At 46.6% G+C, this 26967-nt stretch overlaps 1 protein-coding gene across 1 annotated transcript in view; it reads left to right on the top strand.

Annotated features, from left to right (window-relative positions):
* The window catches only part of ttn.2 (titin, tandem duplicate 2), a 182272-nt gene extending 158664 nt beyond the window's left edge, over positions 1-23608 (top strand). Inside the window, exons 236-256 of the mRNA XM_088353510.1 lie at positions 624-765; positions 873-1036; positions 1191-1493; positions 1561-1842; positions 1912-2505; positions 2591-2881; positions 2957-3256; positions 3339-3641; positions 3723-4025; positions 4103-4371; positions 4448-4763; positions 4881-5186; positions 5261-5560; positions 5639-6214; positions 6282-6587; positions 11931-12313; positions 12400-12610; positions 12700-18257; positions 18480-18978; positions 19035-19334; positions 22449-23608. Of these exons, the coding sequence (XP_088209636.1) occupies positions 624-765; positions 873-1036; positions 1191-1493; positions 1561-1842; positions 1912-2505; positions 2591-2881; positions 2957-3256; positions 3339-3641; positions 3723-4025; positions 4103-4371; positions 4448-4763; positions 4881-5186; positions 5261-5560; positions 5639-6214; positions 6282-6587; positions 11931-12313; positions 12400-12610; positions 12700-18257; positions 18480-18978; positions 19035-19334; positions 22449-22741 (11999 nt within the window). The 3' untranslated portion in view covers positions 22742-23608. The remainder of the gene's footprint in view (positions 1-623; positions 766-872; positions 1037-1190; positions 1494-1560; positions 1843-1911; positions 2506-2590; positions 2882-2956; positions 3257-3338; positions 3642-3722; positions 4026-4102; positions 4372-4447; positions 4764-4880; positions 5187-5260; positions 5561-5638; positions 6215-6281; positions 6588-11930; positions 12314-12399; positions 12611-12699; positions 18258-18479; positions 18979-19034; positions 19335-22448) is intronic.
* The last annotated feature ends 3359 nt before the right edge of the window (positions 23609-26967 follow it).

Raw genomic sequence — 26967 nt, 5'->3', positions numbered from 1 at the left:
TAAGCGGTGCAGCTAATGAGATGAGATGAGATGAGAATACAATACAATAGAATACAATAGAATACAATAGAATATAATACAATAGAAAATAATACAATTGTCTTTATTGTCATTGCTATCAATGTTGTGAAACATTGTATGCAACGAGATTAGACATAGCACTCCAGGGTAAAACGTTTAATTAAGACTTTGAAGTGAAAAAAGATAAAAGACCATCAGTATAAATAGGCAAAAGAAAATTACAACATAGTGCTTAGAAAACTGGCCTAGGTTAAAATTATAATGCAACGAAAGATAATAGTGCATTGTAAAAAAGTGCAATGAAGAAAAGCGCAATAACATTTAGCAGCAGATATTTAAAAAACCCAATCTAATTCACAAGGTATATATTTTTGTAGTTGCGTGCATTGGTATATATTTTTTTCACAGTTTCATTTAGCAGCAACAAAAAGAAAAACAAACCTGTGTATGAATGAATGAATGAATGAATGAATGTTTATTTCTACTGTTGCATCAAAGTCAAGTGGAGTTCCATGAGTCCTAAATCCCAAGTCAGAAATCTGCAGACCAAAGTCTGACTCAATTCAAGTCACGTGAGTTTGACCAAACTCTTTTCCCTGCAGCTTTGCCAACTCCACCGGGCACACCGGAAGCCACAGCCGTGGGCAAGGAACATGTCATCATTGAGTGGTTGAAACCAGAAAGTGACGGAGGCAGCGAGGTCAAGACTTATATTGTAGAAAAACGGGAGAAAAACAGCACCAGGTTTGTGCAACATATCTGGAGGGATTGATTACGTCGTTGCAATTTCAATTCCCATTTCATTTTAGAGTTTCTCTGTGCTCATGACACGTGTTCTCGCTCCTAATCAGGTGGACCAGGGTCAATAAGACCTACACCATCTACGATACACGGCTCAAGATTACAGGCCTGATGGAGGGAAGCGAATACCAGTTCCGAGTGACGGCAGTAAACGCGGCCGGAGACAGCCAGCCGAGCGACGCGTCGCCGTACATCCTCCTCAAAGATCCTACCTGTGAGACTCCATTTCTTTCTGATGAAACCTTTGATTTGTGGTCTGGGTGTTTAGTGGTTCGATATCAAACTTTTGGATAAGTCATCCTACTTAAAAGCAGATCATTGGGAAAACCTTTTAGCATTTAGCCCTGGTCTCTTCCTTTTCTTGTTAGACACCCCAGCTCCCCCGTCAACGCCTCGCATCACTGACACAACCAAACACAGCATCAGCATGACCTGGACCAGGCCTATGTATGATGGAGGCTCAGATGTCACCGGCTACGTTGTGGAAATCCTTGAGGAGGGCTCGGACCAGTGGTACCGTGCCACAGCCAAGGCTCTAAAGACCAACGAGTATCTGGCCGGCGGCCTGGTCGCCAATAAGAAATACAGATTCAGGGTGGCGGCGGTCAACGCCAATGGCACCGGAGAGTTCAGCAATCCTAGTGCTGAGATTGAGCCTCTGGAGAGAATAGGTAAGTCTTGTCTATAAGATGAAATCAATAATGAATCCAAAATCTGATGCCTCTGCATTTCTCACAGAAATGCCTGACCTGGAGCTGGACGAGGACCTCAAGAAAACTGTTTGTCTTCGTGCTGGAGGAACCTTGCGTCTTTTTGTGACTGTTGGCGGACGCCCGACGCCAGTCGTGTCCTGGAGGAAAACGGGTGTGGAGCTGCAGAGCCGTGGCTTCATTGAGACCACTGACAGCTACACCATGCTTATTGTGGAGAAGGTAGACCGCTATGACTCTGGAAAATACATCGTGGAGGCGGAGAACCCATCGGGGAAAAAGTCTGCAACTATCCTAGTCAAGGTTTATGGTAGGTGTTTAGGATCTGAGGTTTAAAACTGGACTCATCTCATTTCATTTATTAACTCCTTTCTTGCAGACACTCCTGGTCCTCCGGCTTCCGTGAAAGTGAAGGACTATACCAAGGAGTCTGTTGTCATTACCTGGGATGTCCCCAGCATTGATGGCGGTGCTCATGTTAGCAACTATATCATTGAAAAACGTGAAGCTGACATGAAGTCTTACAAGACTGTTACCACAGAGTGTCGAAAGACTCTGTTTAGGATTACTGGCCTGGAGGAGGGTGCACACTACTTCTTTAGAGTCCTACCGGAGAATATCTATGGCGTTGGCGAACCTTGCGAGACAGCTGAGGCTGTGTTGGTGTGCGAAGTCCCGTCACCGCCTCTTAATCTCCAGATAATTGACGTCACAAAGTCTTCAGCCTCTCTCCGCTGGGAGAAACCTGTCCATGAAGGTGGCAGCAGACTGACAGGCTATATTGTTGAAGCTTGCAGAGTGTCTACAGATAAGTGGACCACAGTCGCCACCATCAAGGCCACTGCTTGCCAGTATACCGTCCAGTCTCTGACAGAGAATGACGAGTACTTCTTCAGAGTCCGAGCTTGTAACAGCAGAGGAACTAGTGAAGCCGTGGACATCATAAGCCCCATCACCATCCAGGACATTAAAGGTATGTGTTCAGGTGAAATACATATTACTACCAAGCCTTCAGGATTTTATATGACAAATTTATTTAACACTTGTGTTCCCTACAGTATCGCCGAAGATTGACATAAGCAACATTCCTCAGAGGATAGTTCAAATCCCCAGTGGAAAACCCATCGACCTTAACTTGCCAATTACAGCCAAACCACGGCCTGCTTGTTCATGGTTCTTTAGCGGCATCCTTCTGAAGGACAGCCTGGAGCGGATCAAAATTGAAAGTAATGGAAAATACACCCATCTGGTTATCCGTGAGACAACCATCAATGACACAGGAGACTACAAACTAGAAGTGAAGAATACCGTTGGGGTTGCAACCGAAGTCATTAAAGTCGTCATCCTCGGTACGGACATAGATTCTCCAAGAGATTTATCTTCTTGAGATGTTCGCAGTATGAGTGTGAGTTTACTTTTTCCAGACAAACCCGGTATACCTGTGGGCCCCATGAAAATCGTTGAGGTTGACGGTCTCTCAGTAACTGTAAGCTGGGAACCTCCAGAGAAGGACGGTGGCGCAAACATCAGCGGATATGTGGTGGAGCAGCGCGATGCTCACCGCCCAGGCTGGATCACAATCTCTGAATCCGTGACCCGACCCTGCTTCAAGTTCACCAGACTCTCTGAGGGAACCGAGTATGTATTCCGTGTAGCCGCGATGAACCGCTTTGGTGTTGGTCTCTTCCTGCAGTCCGAAGTGGTCGAATGCAAGAGCGCTGAGAGTGAGTCTGCATTTTAAACTGGCATTACTTTTATTCAGTAAGGCTATAATTGTCATAATCGATTTGTGGTGGACTCACACAGCCATCCCTGGACCTCCGAGTAGACCAGAAGTGCTGGATGTGACTCACGAGGGCATGACCCTGACCTGGTACCCTCCAGGGGACAACGGTGGCTCGTCCATAACTGGTTATATTATTGAGCGCAAGGAGCCCCGTTCAGACCGATGGTTGAGGATCAACAAGAACCCAGTAACCATGACTAGGTATCGCTCTTCTGGTCTGATAGAAGGCCTGGAGTATGAGTACCGCATCACCGCCATTAACGCAAGAGGAACTGGCAAACCCAGCGAGACCTCTGCCATCACTGTTGCCATGGATCCTATAGGTATATAACAAGGTTATCAATACTAAAAACACACACATTTGAATGCATTGGTATGACCCTAGATGCAATATTCTTAAATAGCACCACCAGGTCCCCCAGTCCACCCCAAAATCACAGACACCACCAGAACTTCTGTGTCCCTGGCTTGGTTGCCTCCTGTGGAGGAAGGCGGGTCTGTGGTCACAGGCTACCTGGTTGAGATGCAAAAGGTGGACCAGGTGGAGTGGACCCGGTGCAACACTACAGCCACCAAAATGTGCGAATACATTCTCACGCATATGCCACAAGGAGCTGAATACAAGTTCAGAGTGATCGCCTGTAATGCTGGCGGCATGGGAGAACCTGCAGAGATCCCTGGAGTTGTCAAAGTCCAGGAGATGCTCCGTAAGATCGATTCATTTTATTCTATATACCATGAGGAACACTATTTGCAGTATTCTTTATCACCTTGTCTTGCCCAGATTATCCTGAATACGAGCTAGACAGCAGATACGAGGAGGGCTACGTGGTGCGACAAGGCGGAGTCATCTGTCTGTCGGTGCCGTTCACTGGTAAACCGATCCCTACCTGCAAATGGACCAAGGACGGACGCGACATCTCCCACCGAGCCATGATCGCCACCAACGATGACATCACTGAGCTTGTCATCAAAGACGCTCACAGAGATGACACGGGTACATACGACTTGCTTTTGGAGAACAAATGTGGCAGGAAAGCCGTCTACATCAAGGTAAGATCTAATCCTGCTTGCCACCATTAATTTACGGTCGATTCCAACTCAAGTTTGGATGTCTGGATGGATCCAGGTTAAGGTCATCGGACGTCCTGATGCCCCGGAGGGCCCACTGGAGTTTGACGATATTCAGGCCAGATCAGTTCGAGTCAGTTGGAGACCCCCATCTGATGATGGAGGCTCTGATGTTCTTGGATATATTGTGGAGAGGCGAGAAGTCCCCAAGGCCGCTTGGTACACTGTGGATGCTCGTGTCAAAGAAAACTCCATGGTTGTCAAAGGCCTCAAGGAGAATATGCAGTATCACTTCAGAGTCTCTGCAGAGAACCAGTTCGGTATCAGCCGGTCTTTGAAGTCTGAAGAGGCTGTCACAGCAAAGACACCGCTCTGTAAGCACTCATGGTTGGCGTTTTCCCAGAATCAAATCGTTTTTATCCGATTTTAAAGTGGTCTCTTGATTAAAATCCTATCAACGATAATTGAGTTTCTATATTCTCCCTCTCCAGGTCCACCAGAACCTCCCAGCAATCCTCCAGAAATAATGGATGTGGCAAAGTCCTCTGTGTCCCTGTCATGGGCCCGGCCCCGGGACGACGGTGGCTCCCGTGTCACAGGATACTTTGTTGAGAGGAGGGAGGTTTCCACTGAGAAGTGGGTCCGCCATAACAAGACCCACATCACCACCACTATGTACAACATCACTGGACTTATCCCTGATGCCGAGTACATGTTCAGAATCGTGGCTCAAAATGATGTGGGTCAGAGTGAACCAGGCCCTTCTTCAGAGTCTGTGGTCTGCAAAGATCCATTTGGTGTGTAAATGTCCGATGACAGAGAACTCCCCAGTTAAACCTTCTCGAGATACTCATTGATATATCTCTAACAGACAAACCAAGCCAACCAGGAGAGATTGATATTATCTCCGTCACCAAAGACTGCATCACCATCCATTGGTTGAGGCCTGAGTTTGACGGTGGGAAGGAGATCTTGGGCTATTGGATCGAGTATCGGCAGGCAGGTGAAAGTGCCTGGAAGAAGTGCAACAAAGAACGCTCCAAGGACCGTCAGTTTACCATGGGTGGCTTGATGGAGGCCACGGAGTACGAGTTCAGGATCTTGGCAGAGAACGAAGCCGGTGTTAGCAGGCCGAGGCGTACATCCATGGGTATCAAGACCAAGTTGAGCGGTAGGTGACCGTGAAGCAGTTTATCATCCCAAATCGGGTTAATTTATTAAATGCTCCCTTTAAAATTACATTACACAGTTGGCGAGGTTCCAGCTTTGAAAGAAGACATCAAGGATGTCACGACCAAACTGGGAGAGTCCGGCACATTGTCCTGCGGCATCATTGGCAGACCTCTGCCAGAGATTAAATGGTACCGCTACGGCAAAGAGCTGGTTCAAAGTCGCAAGTACAAGATGAGCTCGGACGGCCGCAACCACTCCCTTACTATCATGACGGACGAGCAGGAAGATGAGGGCCTGTACACCTGCAGGGCAATCAACGAAGCTGGGGAGATTGAGACTAGCGGAAAACTGCGACTAAAAGCTGCTCCTCAGCTACACCCCGGCTTCCCTCTGAAGGAAAAATACTACGCCGGAGCTGGGACCAGTCTTCGCCTCCACGTGGTCTACATTGGCCGTCCTATTCCCCAGATAATGTGGTTCTATGACAAAAAGCCTCTGAACTCGTCAGAGAAGGTGATTATTGAGAATACAGAGAGCTACACTCACCTGGTGGTTAGAAACGTCCAGCGGAAGACCAACGCCGGTCGGTACAAGGTGCAGCTGAGCAACAAATTTGGCACGGTTGACACTGTATTGCGGGTCGAAATCCAAGGTAAAGTTCTGATTTGGAAGTGATCGCTTGATCGCAGAAACTAAAACTCTTCGTGTTGTGTACCCAGATAAACCATGTGTGCCGGAAGGCCCAGTGGTGGTTGAAGCCCTGCTGAAGAGCTCAGTCATTATTGGCTGGAAGGCACCCAAAGACGACGGTGGTTCCATGATCACCAACTACATTGTGGAAAAACGCATGGCCAAGGAGGGAGAAGTGTGGAACCTTGTGTCCTCTTCTGTCTCTGGAACCACATGCCGTGTGACCAACCTTGTGGAAAGCGCTGGATACTACTTCAGAGTTTCTGCTCAGAATCAGTACGGAGTCAGCGAGCCTCTGGAGATCCCTTCAGTGGTCATCATTAAGAGTCCATTCGGTAAGACGGATACCCACAAAACAAAGTTATCGCTGTCAGAAGGAGAGAGTTGATTTCTTCAAATTCCTGAGTGTACATCGCTGATTCCCTCTCCTGGTCTGGTAATACCAGACCTGTGGTAGGGAAGGCCCAGCAGCAGCTACACTTCCTGAAAGTGCTTAGGAACTGGGGCCACCAGAGGGTCGTCAACAAAGCCCAGAAAATCATTGGCAGCCATCTGCCCAGTCTACAGGACATTGCTGAAATTATCGTTACGGACTCCTCTTACTCTGGCGCCTACCTCTTTGTCCTATTGCTTTCCGGCAGATCAGATTCAGATTCAGATCTACTTTATTGTCATTCTAGTACACGTGTATACAGAACGAAATGTCGATGCATCTGACCCCCACAGTTTCCTTGAATGTACAGATATAAATAAAGTTGTATTGTATTTTGGCTACGTATAGTATTTTACCATAGTGCCGATAGTGCAAGAAGAGTAGCTAACCAGATGTGCAAAATGGGCAGTCAGGTTAACAAGTCAGGTACACAGTAACATTAACACTGTAACAATAACGCTGTAATTACCATAGTGCAGAGAGCAATGTGCAATGAGTGGCAAGCTATAAAAAACTGCCAGTAGTGCAAAAAGTCAGATTAGCAGCCGTTTAGATTTAAGTTAACTATATGTTAGATTGACCATTTAACAGTCTAATGGCCAGGGGGACTAGACTATTGCGGAGCCTGGTGGTCCTGCACCGCACACTGCAGAACCTCTTCCCAGAGGCTAGCAGAGTGAACAGTCCATGATGGGGGTGAGAGGGGTCCCCGGTAATGTTCTTAGCATGGGATAGGCAGCGCTTCTGGCCAATGTCCTGAATGGAGGGAAGTGTAGTCCCGATTATTTTCTCTGCTGTCCTCGTTACCCTCCTCACACTACCCCAGTCGGTAGCGCTGCAGCCTCCACACCACACAGAGATACAGCTGGTCAGGATACTCTCTATGGTGCCCCTGTAGAATGTGATGAGGGAGGGTGGGGGCAGGTGGGCTCTCCTCATCCTCCGCAGGAAGTACAGGCGCTGCTGTGCCCTCTTAACCAGTGATGCAGTGTTCACGGACCAGGTGAGTTTGTTAGTAATGTGCACCCCTAGGAACTTGATACTGCTGACAACCTCCACAGCCTTGTTGTTGATGCAAAGTGGGGCATGGTTGGGCTGGTTTTTCCTAAAGTCGACAATGATCTCTTTAGTTTTGTCAACATTCAGGACCAGGCTGTTGTCCCTGCACCAGCCCACCAACTGCTCCACCTCCTCTCTGTAGGCTAGGTCGTTGTCATCCCTGATGAGGCCCACCACTGTTGTGTTGTCAGCATACTTCACGATGTGGTTTGTGGCGGACCTAGGGACGCAGTCGTGTGTCATCAAGGTGAACAGCAAGGGGCTTAGGACGCAGCCTTGGGGGGAGCCCGTGCTGAGGTAGATGACATCTGAACTGTTCTGACCTATCCGCACTGATTGGGGTCTGTCACAGAGGAAGTCCGGCAGCCAGTTCCGCAGGGGTGTGTTGAAACCCAGGAGTCTCATTTTGTCTACCAGATGTTGTGGGATGATGGTGTTGAATGCTGAACTGAAGTCCAGGAACAGCATCCGCACATGGGTGTTCTTCTCCTCTAGATGTGTCAGGCTCAGGTGAAGCGCAGAGGAGATGGCATCCCTGGTGGAGCGGTTTGTCCTGTAGGCAAACTGAAAGGGGTCGAATGAGGAGGGGAGACTGGAGGTGATGTGCTCTTTAACCAGTCTCTCAAAGCACTTCATTATGATAGGAGTCAGTGCAACGGGCCGGTAATCGTTGAATGATAAGATCTGGGGTTTCTTTGGCACTGGGATGATGTTGGCAAATTTGAAGCATGATGGTACTTTGGCTTGGTCTAGCGAGGTGTTGAAAATGTCTGTTAGTACACAAGCCAGCTGATCGGCGCACTCCCTAAGTACCCGCCCCGGAATGTTGTCCGGGCCTGGAGCCTTCCTTGTGTTGACCCTTCTCAGGGTCTTCCTCACGTCAGATGAGTCCAGGTGGAGTGCTCTTTCGTCCTGATTTGGAACCGCTTTCGCTGCAGTGGTGCCGTTTTGTGCCTCGAACCTTCCAAAGAATTTGTTGAGGTCATTCAGAAAGTCCATGCTAGTGTCCTGCACTGGGGCGGTGGTTGGCTTGTATTTGGTAATGGCCTGAATGCCTTTCCACATATCCCTGGTGTTGGTTTTGTTGAGGAAACGTTCCTGGATTTTTTGACTGTACGTTCGCTTTGCTAGTCTGATAGCACGGTTCAGGTTAGCCCTCGCTGATCTCAGCGCCTCCATGTCACCAGATTTAAAGACAAGGTTCCGTACTTTTAGTTGTTTGCGTATCTCAGCAGTCATCCAGGGCTTCTGATTGGCACGGGTGCATATAGTTTTGGTATTGCTGACGTCTTCTGCACATTTACTGATATAGGCTGACACAGAAATGGCGTACTCGTCTATATTTATTTTGTTGTTGTAAGTGGCAGCCGATTTAAACATGTCCCAATCAGTGCAATCAAAGCAGTCCTGTAGTGCCTCCATTGCCCCCTCAGACCACACCCTCACCTGCTTCTCTGTAGGTTTTTCTCTGGTCAGCAGGGGCTTGTATGCTGGAATTAGCATAACAGAAAGGTGATCTGATGAGCCAAGGTGGGGGCGGGGGGCCGCTTTATATGCACCTTTGATGTTTGTGTAGGCCAGGTCTAATGTGTTCCTACCTCTTGTAGCAAAATTTACATGCTGATGGAAATGCGGGAGAACTGTTTTCATATTGGCCTGGTTAAAGTCCCCCGCCGCAATAAAAATGCACTCGGTGTAAGCATGCTGCAGTTCACTCACAGTTCGGTAGAGAACGTCCATTGCCTCCTTCGTATTAGCGCTGGGGGGCACGTACACGGCAGTAATGATGGTCGCGCTAAACTCCCTCGGTAGGTAGAAGGGTCTGCAGATCACCGTCAAAAGTTCAATGTCTCGTGAGCAGTGATTCGAGATTATCTTCGCATTTCTACACCAGTTGTTGTTTGTATAAATGCATAGACCGCCACCTTTTCTTTTGCCGGTGAGCTCGCCGCTTCTATCGGCGCGGAAAGCAGTTAGCCCCACAATGCTAACAGCGTCATTCGGGATAGATGAGTTTAGCCATGTCTCCGTCAGAATTAAAGCACAACAGTTCGTCAACTCGCGGTTCGATGAGAATTCCAATTGTAAATGGTCCAGTTTGTTGTCCAGGGAGCGGACGTTGGATAGGAAAATGGATGGTAGAGGCGTTTTGAAGGGTTTAGCCTTCATCCGAGCCGTTAGCCCGGCCCGACAACCTCGTTTCCTTCCCCGGTCACAGCGCTTCCGCTTGCCACTTTTACTCGCTGCTTTGTAGGCCGCTGTGTTCTGTTGACGTAGCACTCCGAGGCTAAGTAAACACTCCAGAGTGATCGTCGAAATTTGCGCTGGATTTCTGGATGTTCGCATATCCAGCAAAAAACTGCGATCGTATATTAATCTACAGTTAGAGTTGTCTTTGTTCGCCCTCATAAACTGAGTCGAAGATTGGGGTTTTTGACTAGAATGTGAGAAACTGTCGGGAGCAGATCCAGCCGCCGCCATAGAGGGCGCCGCCATTTTTCTTACTACAGATCCCTCAAAACAAAGCTTAACAGCCTCAGGGTTCAACCACTAAGGCCATCACCACCATTAACAAGAGGAGAATACTGTGAAAAAAAACATATCTTGCCTTTGTATAAGATGTATACAAAGATCCCTTGTTTTTCACGGTTAATGGCAACTAGAACCATGTCGAAGGGTTAAACTTACCTCGAAATGAGGTCATTACCAACTGACAGTATTCGACTGTGACAAAAAAACAATTGTAGACTCACAAATAATAACACATAATAGTTGAATAAATTGTTTTATTGTCACTATACAATCACTGGCCACTTTATTAGGTACACCAAGCTAGTAACGGATTGGACTCCCTTTTGCCTTTAGAACAGCCTCAATACTTAGTAGCAAGGTGCTGGAAGCATTCCTCAGAGTTCGGTCCATATTGACAAAATGGCATCACACAGTTGGCGCAGATTTGTCGGCTGCACGTCCATGATGCGAATCTCCCGTTTCACCACGTCCCAAAGATGCTCTATTCGATTGAGATCTGGTGACTGTGGAGGCCATTTGAGTAGTGAACTAATTGTCGTGTTCAAGAAACCAGTCTGAGATGATTTCAGCTTTACGACATGGCGCATTATTCTTCTGAATGTAGCCATCAGAAGTTGAGTACATTGTGGTCATAAAGGGATGGACATGATCACAAACAATACTCATGTTGGTTGTGGCGTTGCACTATGCTCAATTGCTACCCAGTGGCCCAAAAAGTGCCAAGAAAATATTCCCCACACCGTTACACCAACACCACCAGGCAGAATGGATCTATTCGTTCACGTGGTTGACGCCAAATTCTGACCTACGATCCGAATGTCGCAACAGGAATTGAGACTCAACAGACCAGGCAACATTTCCAAATCTTCTATTTTCCAATTTGATGAGCTTGTGCAAATTGTAGCCTCAGTTTCCTGTTCTTAGATGAAAGGAGTGGCACCTAACATGGTCTTCTGCTGCTGTAGCAGCATCTGCCTCTTAGTTGGACGTAGTGTGCGCTCAGAGTTGCTCTTCTGCCTACCTTGGTTGTAACAGGTGATAATTTGTGTCACTGTTGCCTTTCTATCAGCTCGGACCAGGGTCCGCAGTGCAACCTTTGAAGAGTAGTTACCATAGCAGTTAGCAGTAGGCCTGACAAGCAGCTCCGCTCTTGCCTTCTCCCAAACGCCGCCTGTGTCGCTTCTGGGACCTAATAATAATCCCACTAAGCACCTGCTGGTGTTAAGCATTTCTTTAGGTTCTTCTGACTTGCCCTAGAGTCTGATTTGACATATGAATTTATTTTCAATTTAACGAGCCGCTAAAAGCTAGCGACCCTTCCTGGCTTGTTTTGATTCCGAAACGTAGTCTGCGGATGCCTACCCTGGCTGCTTGACTGACAGCATACACGAGCCTATCAAAGTCACGTACTCAAACAGTCACGCCCATCCACTACACGCACATACAATGTGCCCTGTGCAGTCTGTATTCCCTCTGATCACAATAAAGAATATGTTGATATGAATGACAAAGACAAGTTAATTGAAAATCTGCGAAGGAGTGAACCAGCAATAACTAAAGCGCGGAGTAGCGAGGGGTCTCTGTATTCCTATTTTATTTCTTGACACTTATTCTGGAAATGTGCAGCTGAAAATTATAATGCTTTGTTTCTCAGAAAAACCTGGCATGCCGCAGCAACCCTTCATTGTCAGCTCCTCCAAGGATTCCTGTGTGGTCTCCTGGAAACCTCCAGGTAGCGACGGTGGCGCTAAAGTGACGGGTTACTATCTGGAGAAACGTGAGAAGAAGCAGAACAAGTGGATGTCAGTTACCACTAAGACGATTGTGGAGACCAGTTTCGAGGTCACAGGACTGATCGAAGGCTTTGAGTACGAGTTCCGTGTTAAGTGCGAGAACATGGGCGGAGAGAGTGACTGGAGCGAGATCTCAGAGCCCATCGTGCCGAAGTCTGACCAATCCCTGCGCGCTCCTGGATTCAGGGAGGAGATCCGAGACATGGTGGTCAAATACCACGCCAATGCCACCTTTGTGACCAAGGTTCAGATCTTTATAAGCGTACATTCTGACTAAATCTTGTACGTCCTAGTTCTCATCATGTGTTCTTTCATGTAACCTTTCTGCAGGTGGTTGGACATCCAAAGCCTGTCGTAAAATGGTATCGAAGTGGAAAGGAGATTCTGGCAGACGGAACCAAAATTAAAGCCCAAGAATTTAAAGGAGGCTACTACCAGCTGGTCATCTCTGGTGCTGATGAAAACGACGCCACGGTCTATCAAGTCCGAGCGACCAACTCCGGAGGTTCCGTTTCCACCACAGCAAATCTGGAAGTGGAAGGTAAACCCATTGAAGTTTCTGATAACTTGTAGGGTTAATTTCCGATTGTTATGAGAATGAACAATTCTTTGCTGGATTTGTGATTCTAGTTCCTGCCAAGATTCACCTGCCAAAAGAGCTCCAAGGAATGGGAGCAGTCCACGCAGTTCGGGCTGAACACATCACCATTAAGATCCCCATCTCCGGAAAGCCTGAACCAGCAATCACCTGGCAGAAGGGTCAGGAGATCCTCTCCAACTCTGCTCATTACCAGATCATCACCACACGCTCCTTTACTTCACTGGTCTTCCAGAAAGGAGTTCAGCAGAAAGACACAGGTTACTATAGTATCACTGCCAAAAACAGGTTCGGAACTGACAAACAGACTATCGAGGTGAGCATAGCTGATATTCCTGAAGCTCCTAAAGGACTGGTGGTGAGTAACATCTCTCGGGACTCCATCACTCTGACCTGGGAGCCACCTGCCAGTGATGGCGGAAGTGAAATCATCAGCTATATTGTGGAAAAATGTCCTTCTACTTCGGACAGATGGATTCGTGCTGGACAGACCGAGGACTGTAGCATTACCGTCCTGAATATCTTTGGCCAGGCTAAATATCAGTTCCATGTGATTGCGGAGAACCAGTTTGGCCTGAGTCCTCCCTCTGCACCCACGGAGCCTATAACCACAAAGGAAGACAAATCTGTGGTACGGAATTATGATGAGGAAGTGGATGAGACCAGAGAGATCACCAAAGAAGAAGCTGTGTCCTTCAAGCTCAAGGAGCTGCACTCCAAGTACATGATTTCCGAGGAATTGTCTCGATGTCAATTTGGAGTCGTCCACCGTTGTGTGGAAATCGCCACCAAGAAGACCTTTATGGCCAAGTTCATCAAAGTCAAAGGAACAGATCGTGAGTTGGTTCTTCGGGAAATTGAGGCCTTGAATGTAGCAAGGCACAAAAACATTATCTACCTCCATGAATACTTTGAAAGTATGGAGGAGATTGTCCTCATTTTTGAGTTCATTTCTGGGGTTGACATTTTTGAGCGCCTTGGAACTAGCAACTTTGACCTAACTGAGAGGGAGATTGTCCTCTACCTTAGACAGGTCTGTTCTGCCCTTAGGTTTTTGCACAGCAAAAACTATGGCCACTTTGATATTCGGCCAGACAACATCATCTACACCACAAGGAAAAGCAGTTTTGTCAAGATTATCGACCTGGGTCAGGCCCGCTTGCTGGTACCTGGTGAAAATATCCGAATGCTCTTCTCGGCTCCAGAGTATTGCGCGCCTGAGGTCCACCGCCACGACTTGGTCACCACTGCCACAGATATGTGGTCTGTTGGTGTGCTGGCCTACGTGCTGCTGAGTGGTCTCAATCCATTCGCTGCTGAATCTATGACACAAATGATTGAGAAGATTTCCAGCTGTGAGTATGTCTTTGATGGAGAAGCATTCAGGGACATTAGTTTGGAGGCGATGGACTTTGTGGACAGACTCCTTATCAAGGACAGAAAGCTCCGTATGACAGCGCACGAGGCCTTAGAGCACCCTTGGCTGAAGAAGAAGCTCGAGCACGTCAGCAGCAAGGTAATTCGAACACTAAGACACAGAAGGTACTACCACTCTGTGGTGAAGAGGACTGACACAATAGTTTCGGCAGCTCGTATTGCCTTCGGTGGAGCCTTTAAGAACCTGAGATCATTGGCTGTTGGAAAAGTGAAGATAGGTACAGAGTACCATGGTCTACGTGCCGGCCCAGTCATGCACGCTTCTGCTGAGCCAGGTGGCCATGTTCGGTTCACTTGCAGCATTGGCAGCTTTGACCAAAGCACGCATGTGACCTGGTACTTTGGTAATCGGCAGTTGCACTCCAGTTCCAAGTACGAAATCTCCTACCACAATGGTTTTGCCAGCATCTATGTGAAGGACATCGAAGAGAGTGACGATGGGATCTATAGGTGCAAGGTTTTGAGTGATTCCGGAGAAGACAGTGCGTATGGTGAACTCTTTGTCGAGACCGTGAGAAGCATCAGAGAGCACTATGTCTGTCGTTCTATCAAAAAGCTGAGAAGGAGAGTTGACAAAACTAAAATCCTGTACAGGCCCCCAGAGTTTACGCTACCTCTCTACAATCGCACCGTATACATTGGAGAAGATGTACGCTTTGGTGTCACCATCACCGTGCACCCTGATCCTCATGTCACATGGTTGAAGAACGGAGAAAGACTTCAACCCGGGGCTGATGACAACAAGTACACTTTCCTGAGTGACAAGGGTCTCTACCAGCTGATAATACACAACATTGACAAGAGCGATGACGCTGAATACACAGTCATGGCCTCCAACAAGTATGGAGAGGACAGCTGCAAGGCCCGTCTCACTGTGACACCGCACCCAGTAGTGGAGGACGCCATAAGGCCCACATTCAAGCGTCTCCTGGCCAATGTGGATTGCACAGAAGGAGAGAGTGTTCGCTTCGAGATCAGAGTGTCTGGTATCCCAACTCCTGCGCTCAAATGGGAGAAGGATGGCCATTCTCTCCAGCTTGGACCAAAGCTCACCATCTTTCAAGAAGATGTTGACCGCCATGTCCTGTGCATCAGGGAGACCCTTCTTGAGGACTCTGGAATCTATAAAGTGACTGCGACAAATTGTGCTGGCTCTGTGAGTTGCCAAGCAAGTCTGAATGTGGACCGCCTGACCTACACTAGAAGAGAATACAGGAGTGAGGAGGAGAAGGTCAGACACATCCAGAAAATAATTGAAAAGACCAACAAAATGGCTCAGAATATTGCTGCCAATGAGGAGATTGTTCCTCTGAATCCCAGAGCCCAAGAAGCTCTGAAATTTGCCGCAGAAATGTACAAACCTGCTGTTAGCACCAAGAATGTTGAGGGTGAGTTTGATATCTCGGTGGTAAAATCAGAGACGAAGAAACTAGAAGAAGAGAGAAGGATTTTTATGCCGTATGAGATCCCAGAACCTGTAGTTCACGACCGTCGAGCTCTGGATGAGGACAAGGTCATTAAGAAGTTTGTGGCGCTCTCAGACATGAAGTGGTACCGCAAATTAAAAGACCAGTATCTGGTCTCAGAGAAAACGGAAAGATTTGTCCAAAAGAGACAAAAGCGAATTCGCCTGTCCAGATGGGAGCAGTTCTACGTTATGCCACTTCCCAGGATCACTGACCAATACAGGCCAAGATGGCGAATCCCCAAAATGAGTTTGGACGATTTGGAAATTGTCAGACCTGCCCGTCGCTCACCATCTCCTGAGTCAGAGCTCTCCTTTAGATCCAGGAGACGATCTTTGGGAGATTTAATTGATGAGGAGCAGATGATGACCTCTGAAGACTATCTGTCCTCCAGAAGAACCGAGCAGATGTTGCTTGAGGATGAACTAGAACTAGGCTTCTCTGCCTCCCCTGCAGCTAGCCCGGTTCGCATGGAGCGAGGTGTTGAGCGGCGTGTCGAGAGATCTCAAGAGATCCGCCAGGAAGCCGTCAAGGCTACAGAGACAAAGAAAAAGCGCAATATTTCTCAGCTTATAAGAAGGAGGCGGTCACTGTCCCCAACATACATCGAGCTGATGCGTCCAGTCACCGAGTTGATCCAACCAGCTCGCATAAAAATGGCAGCAGAGGTAGACTCTGAGATTGAAGAGAGACGATCCCCTACGCCAGAGAGAACTCGCCCTCGGTCACCGAGTCCCATAAGGTCTGTTGAACGGTCCTCTCGTTCCTCCTCCCGATTTGAACGCTCGGCCCGCTTGGACATCATGTCCCGCTATGAGGCCAGAAAGACTGCCCTGAAGTCTGAAAGGACATATCACGTTCTTAGTCAGTCCCCGTTCAGCCTCGATCACGGGCCCCGCGTCACCGTCAGGATGCGCTCACATCGTGTCCCGATAGGCCAGGACACCAAGTTCACTCTAAACATCCAAGCCAAGCCAGAGGCTGAGGTCAAGTGGTTCCACAATGGAAATGAAATCTGCGAAACCGACAGCAAGTACATCTTCAGCAACATGAAAGGTGTTTTAACCATCACCATCCTAGACTGCCATGAGGAGGACAGTGGCACGTATCGCTGCTACTGCACCAATGCCAGGGGAGAAGCCTCAGACTACGCCACCCTTGATGTCGCAGGCGGTGCCTACACCACTTTTTCTTCAAGGCGCAAGGATGAGGAAGTTCCGAAATCGATTGTTCCAGAAATGACTCGAATGGATCACTACCACTCATCCCGCTTTAAAACTGGCTATGAATCTCAAAGCCACTTTGAAGTGGATGAAAGAAAGATGAAGGTATCTGAGAAACGAGAAGATGTCAGTCGGGAAAAGCATGAGGGCTCTTCTAAGAGGTTCTCGTCCACCGAACGCTACGCTTTTGCCTCTGCGGACTACTTGTCCTCTTCCTCTTCCTTCTCTTCTGAGAAGTTTGCTGTCTCCAAAAAACATGCTTCAGCTGAGACAATTTCCAAGCAAGCTGTTGCTACAGAGCAGCTTTCTGAACCAAAAGTCTATCTCACTGTTGCTGCAAAATTTCTCACCAAGCCCCAGTCGGTGACCATTACCGAGGGTGAAACAGTCCGGTTCTCAAGTGATATCGATGGCACACCTGCACCTTCTGTGACCTGGATACATGAGGGGAAAATCATTACCTCGTCCCAACGCATTAATGTCATCACCACACAGTACAAGTCCATTCTAGAGATCTCTTCAGTTGTCTCGTCTGACGAAGGAAGTTACACAGTTATTGTGGAGAACTCGGCTGGCAGAGAGGAGGCTCATTTTACCTTGACGCTCCGCAGGCATGTTCCCAAAGAGGTCAAAGGCATCAAGTCCCTAGAACCTGCTGTAAAGCCAGTAAAACCTTCGGTCACATCGCCACCTAAATCTGGGACTTCCCCTGTTCTCAGTGTGAGGTCACCAGAACCTAGCACCAAGTCTTCCACCAAACCCCCTGAACCTGATGTGAATTCATCAGCACCTCGTGTCAAGTCCCAGGAATCTAGTATGAAGTCACCAGAAGCCAGAGTCATGTCACCTGATTCCTCAGTGAAGTCAGGTGTGAAGTCACCAATACCAGGTGTCAAGTCACCAATGCCAGGTGTCAAGTCACCAACTTTTGATGGGATGGCATCTAGTATCAAATCTCCTCAGCCGAAGGAAATTAAGTCTCCCAAGGGTGTAAAATCTCCTGAACCATCACCTAAGTCACCACCTCCAATAAAATCTCCTGAAGCTGAAGCAAAACCAAGTCGGGGTGTCAAATCCCCAGAACCAGCAGATACTAAAACACCTGAAGGCCTCCAGTCCCCTGCACCTGCAAGCATCAAAACACCAAGGGGAGTCAAGTCTCCAGAACCATCTGGCATTAAGTCCCCTGAACCAGCAGGCATCAAAACACCAAAGGGTAACAAGTCTCCAGAACCATCGGGCATCAAGTCCCCTGAACCTTTAGGAATCAAAAAACCAAGGGTAATCAAGTCTCCAGAACCATCTGGCATCAAGTCTCCTGTACCTGTAGGAGTCAAAACACCAAGGGAAATCAAGTCTCCAGAACCATCTGGCATCAAGTCTCCTGAACCTGTAGGAGTCAAAACACCAAGGGAAATCAAGTCTCCAGAACCATCTGGCATCAAGTCTCCTGAACCTGTAGGAGTCAAAACACCAAGGGAAATCAAGTCTCCAGAACCACCTGCCATCAAATCACCTGAACCTGGAGAAGTCCAAACACAAAGGGAAATCAAGTCTCCAGAACCACCTGCCATCAAATCACCTGAACCTGGAAAAGTCCAAACACCAAGAGGAATCAAGTCTCCAGAACCATCTGGCATCAAATCACCTAATCCTGTGGAAGTCAAATCATCAAGAGTTATCAAGTCTCCAGAACCATCAAGTATCAAGTCACCACCGGCTGTGAAATCGCATGAGCCAGAGGGAGCAAAATCCCCAACCAGAATGAGGTCTCCACCTCCCGTCATGTCCCCCGAGCGGGTCCTGTCCCCGGCAACGGTTGAATCCCCAAACATGAAGCCGGCAAAGTTTTTGAGTCAACTGGCAGTTGAAGCCTATGAAGACTCTGTGAAAATGTCTTGCGTTTGCGAGAGCAGCTTCAAGGACATATCCTGGTATTGCGACGGCAGACGGCTTTCCAAGAGCAGCCGCTACACCATGCAGTACTCTGAAGGTTCCTGTAGTCTTTTGATCCACGACCTCACTGACAGCGACCAGGGAGAGTACACATGTGAGCTGACATCAGAAGGAGGTGTCTCAAAGTCCTGCTTCTCCTTGAGTGGGAAGGTCTACCAGTCCATTCTCATGAAGATCAGCGCTTACCGTGAAAATCAACTTGCATTCAGAGGTAAGCAACAAGTCGGAAGTGTGTCCTGTGGGGTTGGCTTAACTATTAAGTGTCACACATGTTCTTATGAACAGGCTCCACCAGGGTGAGTTTCAAGGAGTCGTCCTCGTCCAGTTCTTCCATGGCAACAAAGAGAGAAACCCGCAGAATGCAAGAGTCGTCTTCTTCCTTCTCGTCCTCCTCTTCCGCCCAGAGAGCGATGATGTCCTCTGCGATGGAGTCCAGCTCCTTCGGCAACCTGGCTGCCGAAATGAAGTTTGAGACCATGTCCATGTCCAGCGTCTCATCAGTGGCTTCTGAGTCCTTTGCCATAAGCTCAAGCAGCGTGACAGGAACGAGCTCGCAAATGACCGGATCCTCCTTCAGGGCCATCGGTAAGATTGGCGCTCCTTCACCGCACAGCCCAAAATACTTAGAAAACTTTGGTAGGGTTGAACAAAACAAGGATGGCACAATGGCTGATGATAATATCCAAGTAAAGTACTGGTTAGAGGTAAGCTCGGGCCTTAAAAAAATCCAGACCAACTCGACCTATCCCGCAGGTATAAAAGCCCAAACCTGCCTGAGCCCGACCGATTAATTTGATTTGAGGAACCGGGCCCAAAATAAACACGAAGCTTCGGATTTACTCTGGGCCCGGTCGCTCAAATTAACTGTGCACTTCGGGCAGAAGCACACTGGGCGCCGGGGTGCAGCGCAGGAGTGGATTACTCAAGTAAAAGTACTGTTACTTCAGAATAATATTACTTAAGTAGAAGTAAAATGCAGTCATCCAAAAAATTATTTGAGTAAAAGTAAGTGCATACCGTGCAGCTCCTCCACAAAGATAAATTATTGACATTTTATGCCCGAACCCGGCCCGAACTCGGTCCCGGGCCCAAAATCTTACCTCTAGTACAGGTATAACGAAAGCATCCAATAGTGCCTTGGTCTAATGAAAGGATCCAAGTAGTGTACTAGTCTAACAAAATAATCTAAATAGCGTTCACAGTTCCTAGATCCCTTAACCGCCAGGGTTGTCGAGGCAACACTTCCTGTGTTGTCTCTTGGGCAAGTACAGTGGTACCTCTGCTTACAAATGTATCCTTTCTGGGGGTAGCTTCGTAACCTGAAAACTTGGTAAGTAGAGACACATGTTGTAAATAGATGCGCTAATCCGTTCCAAGCTCCGCAAATGTACAGTATGATACTCTTTTTCATAATAATAATCATAAATATGAAAGAAATACAAGTTAGAATTAGGTTACCACACAATAAACAACATGAGTGGTACATCATGTAAAAAAAAAAAAAGAGAGAATATTGGAACTCATAAAAATATTAATTTACTTTTTTGCCTCGCGTTTATTGAAAAACGTATACAACGACGTCTGCTTTTTGCCGGCTGTTGACAATCCATCGAAAATGCGCGAGGCAGTGGTAGAGATAGCCCGACTTTTCAACACTTTTTACGGTTGATTACTTTCCTCAAACTTGGAGACTTAATGGACTTTTGCGAAAATGTCTTTAATTTTAGCTGACTGAATGATGGCTTTGTCCTCATCCCCGCCATCTTGCCGGGATTTCTGCCACCATCTGTGGACTCTGAATTGTGACAGTGACACAAAGACCAATCTGGGGGTACGCATGCGAACTGGTTGCCAGGCAGATTTGAAGCCATAGCCCAGGGGTGGCCAACCTGGTCCTCGAGAGCTGCATGTCCTGCATGTGTTTGGAGTTTTTTTCTGCTCCAATGTAGGTGATTCCTATTACTTGGATCATTTTCTAGCTCTTACAAAGCTTTTTAACAAGCTGAAAATTGGCATCACCTGTGTTGGAGCAGAGAAACCTCCAAAACATGCAGCACATGTGGCTCTCGAGGACCAGGTTGGCCACCCCTGCCATACGCAGTTTGCTTACGTCCGGGAAACTCTGGGAGTGGCGAATATCCGAAATAGAGGCAATATTTTCCCATTCAGGTATTTGGTAACCTGAAACTTTCTTATGTAGAGAAATAAAGTAGAAGTACCATTGTACTTCCCATCCCTCTCCTTTTCTAATAAAAGGAGCTAAGTAGTGTACTGGTTTAACAAAAGGATCTGAGTAGTGTACTAGACTAACGAAAGGATCCAAGTAGTGCACTGGCCTAATAAAAGGATCCAAGTAGTGCAATGGCTTAACAAAAAGATCTGAGAAGTGTACTAGTCTGACGAAAATATCAAAGTAGTGTACTGGTTTAAATAGAGGATCCAAGTAGTTTACTAGTCTAGTAAAAGGCTCTAATTCAGGGGTGTCGAACTCATTTTAACTCGGGGGCCACACCATAGAACAAACATTCTCTCGGGGCCCGGACTAGTAAAAGAGAAAGAAAAAGAGATAAAGAAATAAGAGAAAGAGGGAGGGAAAAGAGAGAGGGCGCGACAAAGAAAGGAAAAGAGAGAGAGGGAGAGAGCATGTGAAACAAAAGAGGTAAAAAGTAGTGAGAGAGGGGGAAAACAAAGGGAGAGGAAGAAAGAAATCCAAAGAGAAATAGAAAGAGAGAAGGAGTGAAAAGAGAAAAGAAAGCGCAAAGGGTATGAAGAGAGAAAGAGAAAAGAGACAAAGAGCAACAAAGGAAGATATAAAGAGAGATAAAGAAATAAGAGAAAGAGGGAGGGAAAAGGAGAGAGGGCGTGACGAAGAAAGAAAAAGAGAGAGAGGGAGAGAGCGGGAGAAACAAAAGATAAAAAGTTGTAAGAGAGGGGGAAAAGAAAGGGAGAGGAAGAAAGAAATCCAAAGAGAAATAGAAAGAGAGAAGGAGAGAAAAGAGAAAAGACAGCGCGAAGGGTATGAAGAGAGAAAGAGAAAAGAGAGAAAAGGAAAGAAGGAAGTTATAGCAAAAGAGGTTAAAAGACACAGAGAGAGAAAGAGATAAAGAGCAACAAAGAAGCAAAAAAGAGAGACAGTCTTTTTTTCTGGCTTTTTTCTAAATTTTTCCTTCTTTTTTTCTCTTCCCATTGTTTCTTTTTTTCTCGCTTTTCACTATTTTTTCATTTTGGTATTTTTTTCTTTTTTGTTCTATTCCCCCCTTCTTTTAAGTCATTTTGTGCATAGTTTTACATAATATTTGGTCATGTTGGGATTAAAGAAGCAACAACAAGCTGAAGAGCCGTTTAGGACCCGAAAGAGCCGGTTCCTCTTAGTGAGCCGAGCCGAAGAAGCCGGTTCTCGACAAACTCTACTGACTTTATTTTTCAACTTCGTTGGACATTGACTTCAAAATACCGCATTTAGGAAACAGCGTCAGGGGAACCCGTGTATTTTTACCTTCATGCACTGTAACTTTGACTTAAGTCGCTACTTAATTAGTAATTTTGAGCCCTCATTTTTGTGCGCTGGCTAGATTTTCTTGTGCGCTGAGAATGTGCAAGCAGTGCGCAATTGCGCACGCGCGCAGCTTAGAAGGAACACTGGTCAGGACTAGTTCATATTTGATTTTTCTTGACTCAATTGTTTTTGATTAGCTTCAGGTTCCACTCCCCGGATTGAAGCAGTGCCCGAGGACATCAGCATAGAGGCCGGCAAGGTCTTGACTGTTACCTGCGCCTTCTCGGGCGACGCTTCCCAGGTGGAATGGTCCTGTGGCGGGCGGCAGATCCAGGTGTCATCAGGAGGCCGCTTCCACGTGGAGACCGGCGAGGACCTGACTACCCTCATCATTGCTGGCGTGCGGGAGGAAGACGCCGGAACCTACACCCTCAAACTGTCTAACCAACTGGGGTGCGACACGGCCACCGTCCGCATCAGCGTTCGCTCAGTTTAAACATCCGAGGAAATGACATTTGACATGGCCCCCCCTACCCTTTCCCCTTCTTTTTATTTATGACGAGTCATTTTTTGTAAATAGGAAGCTATTTTTTGTACCAAAAGTGACAACCTCAAGTATTTGTACTTGTTTTCCAAGGCGATTTCGTTTTTGCAGTGACATGTACATAATGTATATAAACCCGGATGGGACGGTTACAAGGAATGTATGCATCGTTGTTGATGACCATGAATATGAAACGAAACAAAGTAACCTTAGCGGGAGAAAGTCCTTCGTGGGGCGAATACCCCGCTAAGCTGCGAAACTCCAAACCACGTGCCTCAACGTTTACGTTGACGTCTAAGATGGCCTCGGCAGGTAGAGCGTCTCCCTGGCGATGTTAACTCAAATCTAGACTATAAAAAAAAGCAAAAAAAGACAAGCGGCGAGCGCGAGGTCCCGAGCGCCGTTTCTGTAAACCCTCACGGAAGCGACGCGATTGGCTCTCGTGCCGCCTCGCCTGAAATCCAAATGCCGTTTTTTGAGACTTGCTCACAGTGCGAGCGGCCTGCACTCCCTGAGCATCATTTTGCGTTCTTTTTTCCTTTGTTTTCCATACGACACCCTTGGCGCCCAGCTGGTGCCCCGACCACCCTGAAGGTGGTGCCAGGAGCCTCGCTGGACGCCAAAGGTGCTGTGTTCCCGGAGTTCTGAAGCGTGTCTGCGTGTTTGTGTGTAGAATAACAACAGCCAGCCGTCCCCACGCCATCAGGGGTGGCGGCCCTGAGGCCCTTCCTGCCACAGAGGGAAGCCCTCAATCAGCTGTTAGTAGTTTCTTTAGCAGACTCTGGGAAATTTCTCCTTTCTTGATTGAATAAAGAGTGTCAGCACATCACAACAACTGCCTTGTGTGTCATTCTATTTGCATGTTGGGAAAAGAATCCAAGTAGTATACAGGTCTAACAAAAGGTTTCAAGTAGTGTACTGGTTTAACGAAGAGATCCCAGTAGTGCCCTGGTTTAACAAAAGGATCCAAGTAATGTACTGGTCTAATGTAAGATAGATAGCTAGATAGATACTTTATTCATCCCCGAAGGGAAATTCACAAGGATTCAAGTGGTGTAACAGTTTAACTCGGGGATCAAGTAGTGTACTTGTCTAAAGTAAGGATTAAGTAGTATACTGGCCTAATGAAAGCGTCCAAGTAGTGTACCAGTCTTACAAAAGGATCTGGGTAGTGTGCTGGTCCAAAAATTGGATCCAAGTAGTCTACTGGTCTAATGAAAAACCCAAAAAGTTCCCTGGTCAAACTAAAGGACCTAAGTAGTGCACTGGTTTAACAGAAGGGTCCCAGCAGTTCTCTGGTCTAACAAAAGGATCCAAGTGATGTACTGGTCTAACGTAAGGTCCAAGTAGTGTACTTGTTTAACAAAAGAATCCAAGTAGAGTCCTGGTTTAACAAAGGGATCCAAGTAGTGCACTTGTCTAAAGTAAGGTTCAAGTACTGTACTGGTCTAACTAAAGCATCAAGTAGTGTACTGGTCTAACAAAAGGATCCAAGTAGTGTACTGACAAAACAATCAAGGAAGTGTACTGGTCTAACAATAGGATCCAAATACAGTAGTCTACTGGTCTAATGAAAAGATCCAAGTAGTGCCCTGCTTGAGATGTACTGGTCTAACATAAGTTTCAAGTGGTGTAATGGTTTAAAAAAAGGATCCAAGTAGTATACTTGTCTAAAGTAAGGATCAAGTAGTGTACCAGTCTAAAGAAAGGATCTAAGTAGTGCAGTGGTCTAACATAAAGATCCAAGTGGTGTAATGGTTTAACAAAATGATCTACTTGGTGTAGTGGTCTCCTGAAAGGATCCATGAGATGTACTGGTGTAACGACTGTATCCAAATAGTCTAATGGTCTGACGAAAGGATCCAAATGGTGTACTGGTCTAGCAAAAGGATCTAAGTAGTGTAATAGTTTAACAAAAGGATCAAAGTAGTGTACTGGTCTAACAAAATGATCCATATAGTGTACTTGTGTAATGTAGGGTTCAAATAGTGCCCTTGTCTAAGGAAAGGATCCAAGTACAGTAAAACTCAGGTAATCCTGATTTAAATGGACAGCAAAAATTATCCGGTTTATCTGAGTATACGGATCAGCCGAGGTCCAGTCTTTTCAGACCACCTGACCACGATGTTTCGTGTAAAATACATGAATAACTCATCTGGTTTTGTTTGAACATGAATTCATGTGTTTATATTTACACAGATAAAATGAGAATTGTAGCGTGTAAGAACGGGAGTCTGAGGCAGAGTAATGAATGTCGGGGCAAACAGGAGCTTTATTGATGGGGCGCAACGATAATAGCATATCTCTTTAACCAGAATGAGGGACAGCGCAACTTTCCTAACCTGTCCCAGGGTTGGGTAGGGTTATTCATATTTAGTTTATTTTGTCTTTTATTAGTATATTTGGTATTGGAGTAATCCAAAAGTAATTGTAAGTAATCCAGTTAAAGTAACCCTACCCAACCCTGCCTGTCCCATTGGAACTCTCTACTCAACAACAGTGTTCCGTGGGTGAATTATGTAAACCCACCAAAGAATATTGATTAAACATATATACTGCGTTTTTTCAGAATATCTAACTATTTTTGAGGTTTCATGTGAAAATTAGACGCAATAGCTTTCTTCGTCATGCCAGTGGGATCGTTACAGTATTGTATAATCTTTTTTCTTCTAATGTCCGGTCCTCTCGACTCAGCGTAGTCTCCTTCAGTGTCGTTTTGCAAGAATAGATCACAACTTGAATGGAAGCACAATGAGATAGAGTCACTCAGTGATAACCCGGAAGACATCCCACAAAGAAAAACGCATGGAGAAATTTGTTTGTCTATGGACAAAAAGATGGAATACACTTTACGGGAAATTTGCGTCATCCAGCCTCTCCCAGGAAGAAGATGTCAAAGACGGAATGTCGACTTGGAATACGACTCCGGAATAGACATGGCAAAATGAATGGATCGAAATGATTAGGATTTTGATTCAGAATAGCGGCAGTAGCTCAGGAGGTAGAGCTAGAGTCTTGGGATCAAGGGATCCCAGTTCGAATCCCGTCTCGTCCGTGTTACATGTCGAAGTGTCCTTGGGTAAAACACTGAACCCCTAATACCCCCAATAGGCAGGTTAGCGTACAAGGCTATTGGGAAATGTGGAGCACATTGTAAAGCGCTTTGGGAAGTCATTGACTTGAAAAGCGCTATATAAATGCAGATCATTTCATTTCATCAAGATCCGGATTATAAAATTTGGAATATGCAGTGATTTTTCATGAGAAATACGTTTGAAATTATCCAGTCCAAACTTCTTATCCGCATTTCACAAAGATCCGGATCAGCCGAATTCGATTAACCAAGTTTTACTATAGTGCACTGGTCTAACGAAAGGATCCAAGTGGCGTTCTGGTCCAGCGAAAGGATCTAAGCAGAGCACTGGTCTAACGAAAGGATCCAAGTAGTGTAATGGTTTAACCAAGATCAAGGTATTGTACTGGTCTAAGGGGGCGGTCACACAGCTGTTTGCGGCTGAATCACGGCTAAAATTTTGCGGGTTTTTTTGCCCGTGGTTGCCCGCGATGGAAAATGCGCAAAATTGGCCAACCCGCTGTTCATCGGTGGTATGCCCGCAAAACGGACGCCGGCGACTGTTCCGCTTCCTCATCGCGTCATTTCTGCGTCATTTTCTCGTGTGGACCACGGGTATAAAAGCTCCCGAGCCGGTGTTGTGCCCAAATCCGACTCCTACGCAACACCCCCACCCCCTCGCGTGAACGCGCATTCTGCTGCGATCGCTTTTGACTTTTTCATCCGCGTTAACAAACGCATTTTGTAGAATACGATCGCACTTTATTGTTTAAATAAACGCGTTATATAGACCAGGATCTCTCAATTGTTATAATTAGCTCGCTTTATTGTTTTAATAAGCGTTTTATATAGAATACAATCGCTTTCGTTGGAAGCGCAGGAGAATGCGCGTTCACGCGAGGGGGGGAGGATTTACCGTTCGATTACGTTCACAACAAAAACAAAGACGGAATGGTTTAAGTTGTATTACATTCCCAACAAATGCAAGACGAAGTGGTTTTGGTTATATGTTCGCCATTACATTCCCTAAAAGTGAGATAAAACGAGGTAAAAGTGGTAGTAGTAGCGAGGGGATGCATTTCTCGGATAACACCAGGCTGTAGAA

The sequence above is a fragment of the Urocampus carinirostris genome, chromosome 14 (genome assembly GCF_059441175.1).
Source record: "Urocampus carinirostris isolate Australia breed hairy pipefish chromosome 14, RoL_Ucar_1.0, whole genome shotgun sequence".
Taxonomy (NCBI): domain Eukaryota; kingdom Metazoa; phylum Chordata; class Actinopteri; order Syngnathiformes; family Syngnathidae; genus Urocampus; species Urocampus carinirostris.
The sequence above is the reverse complement of the archived record's forward strand: the minus strand, read 5'-3'. Positions and strand labels throughout refer to the sequence as shown.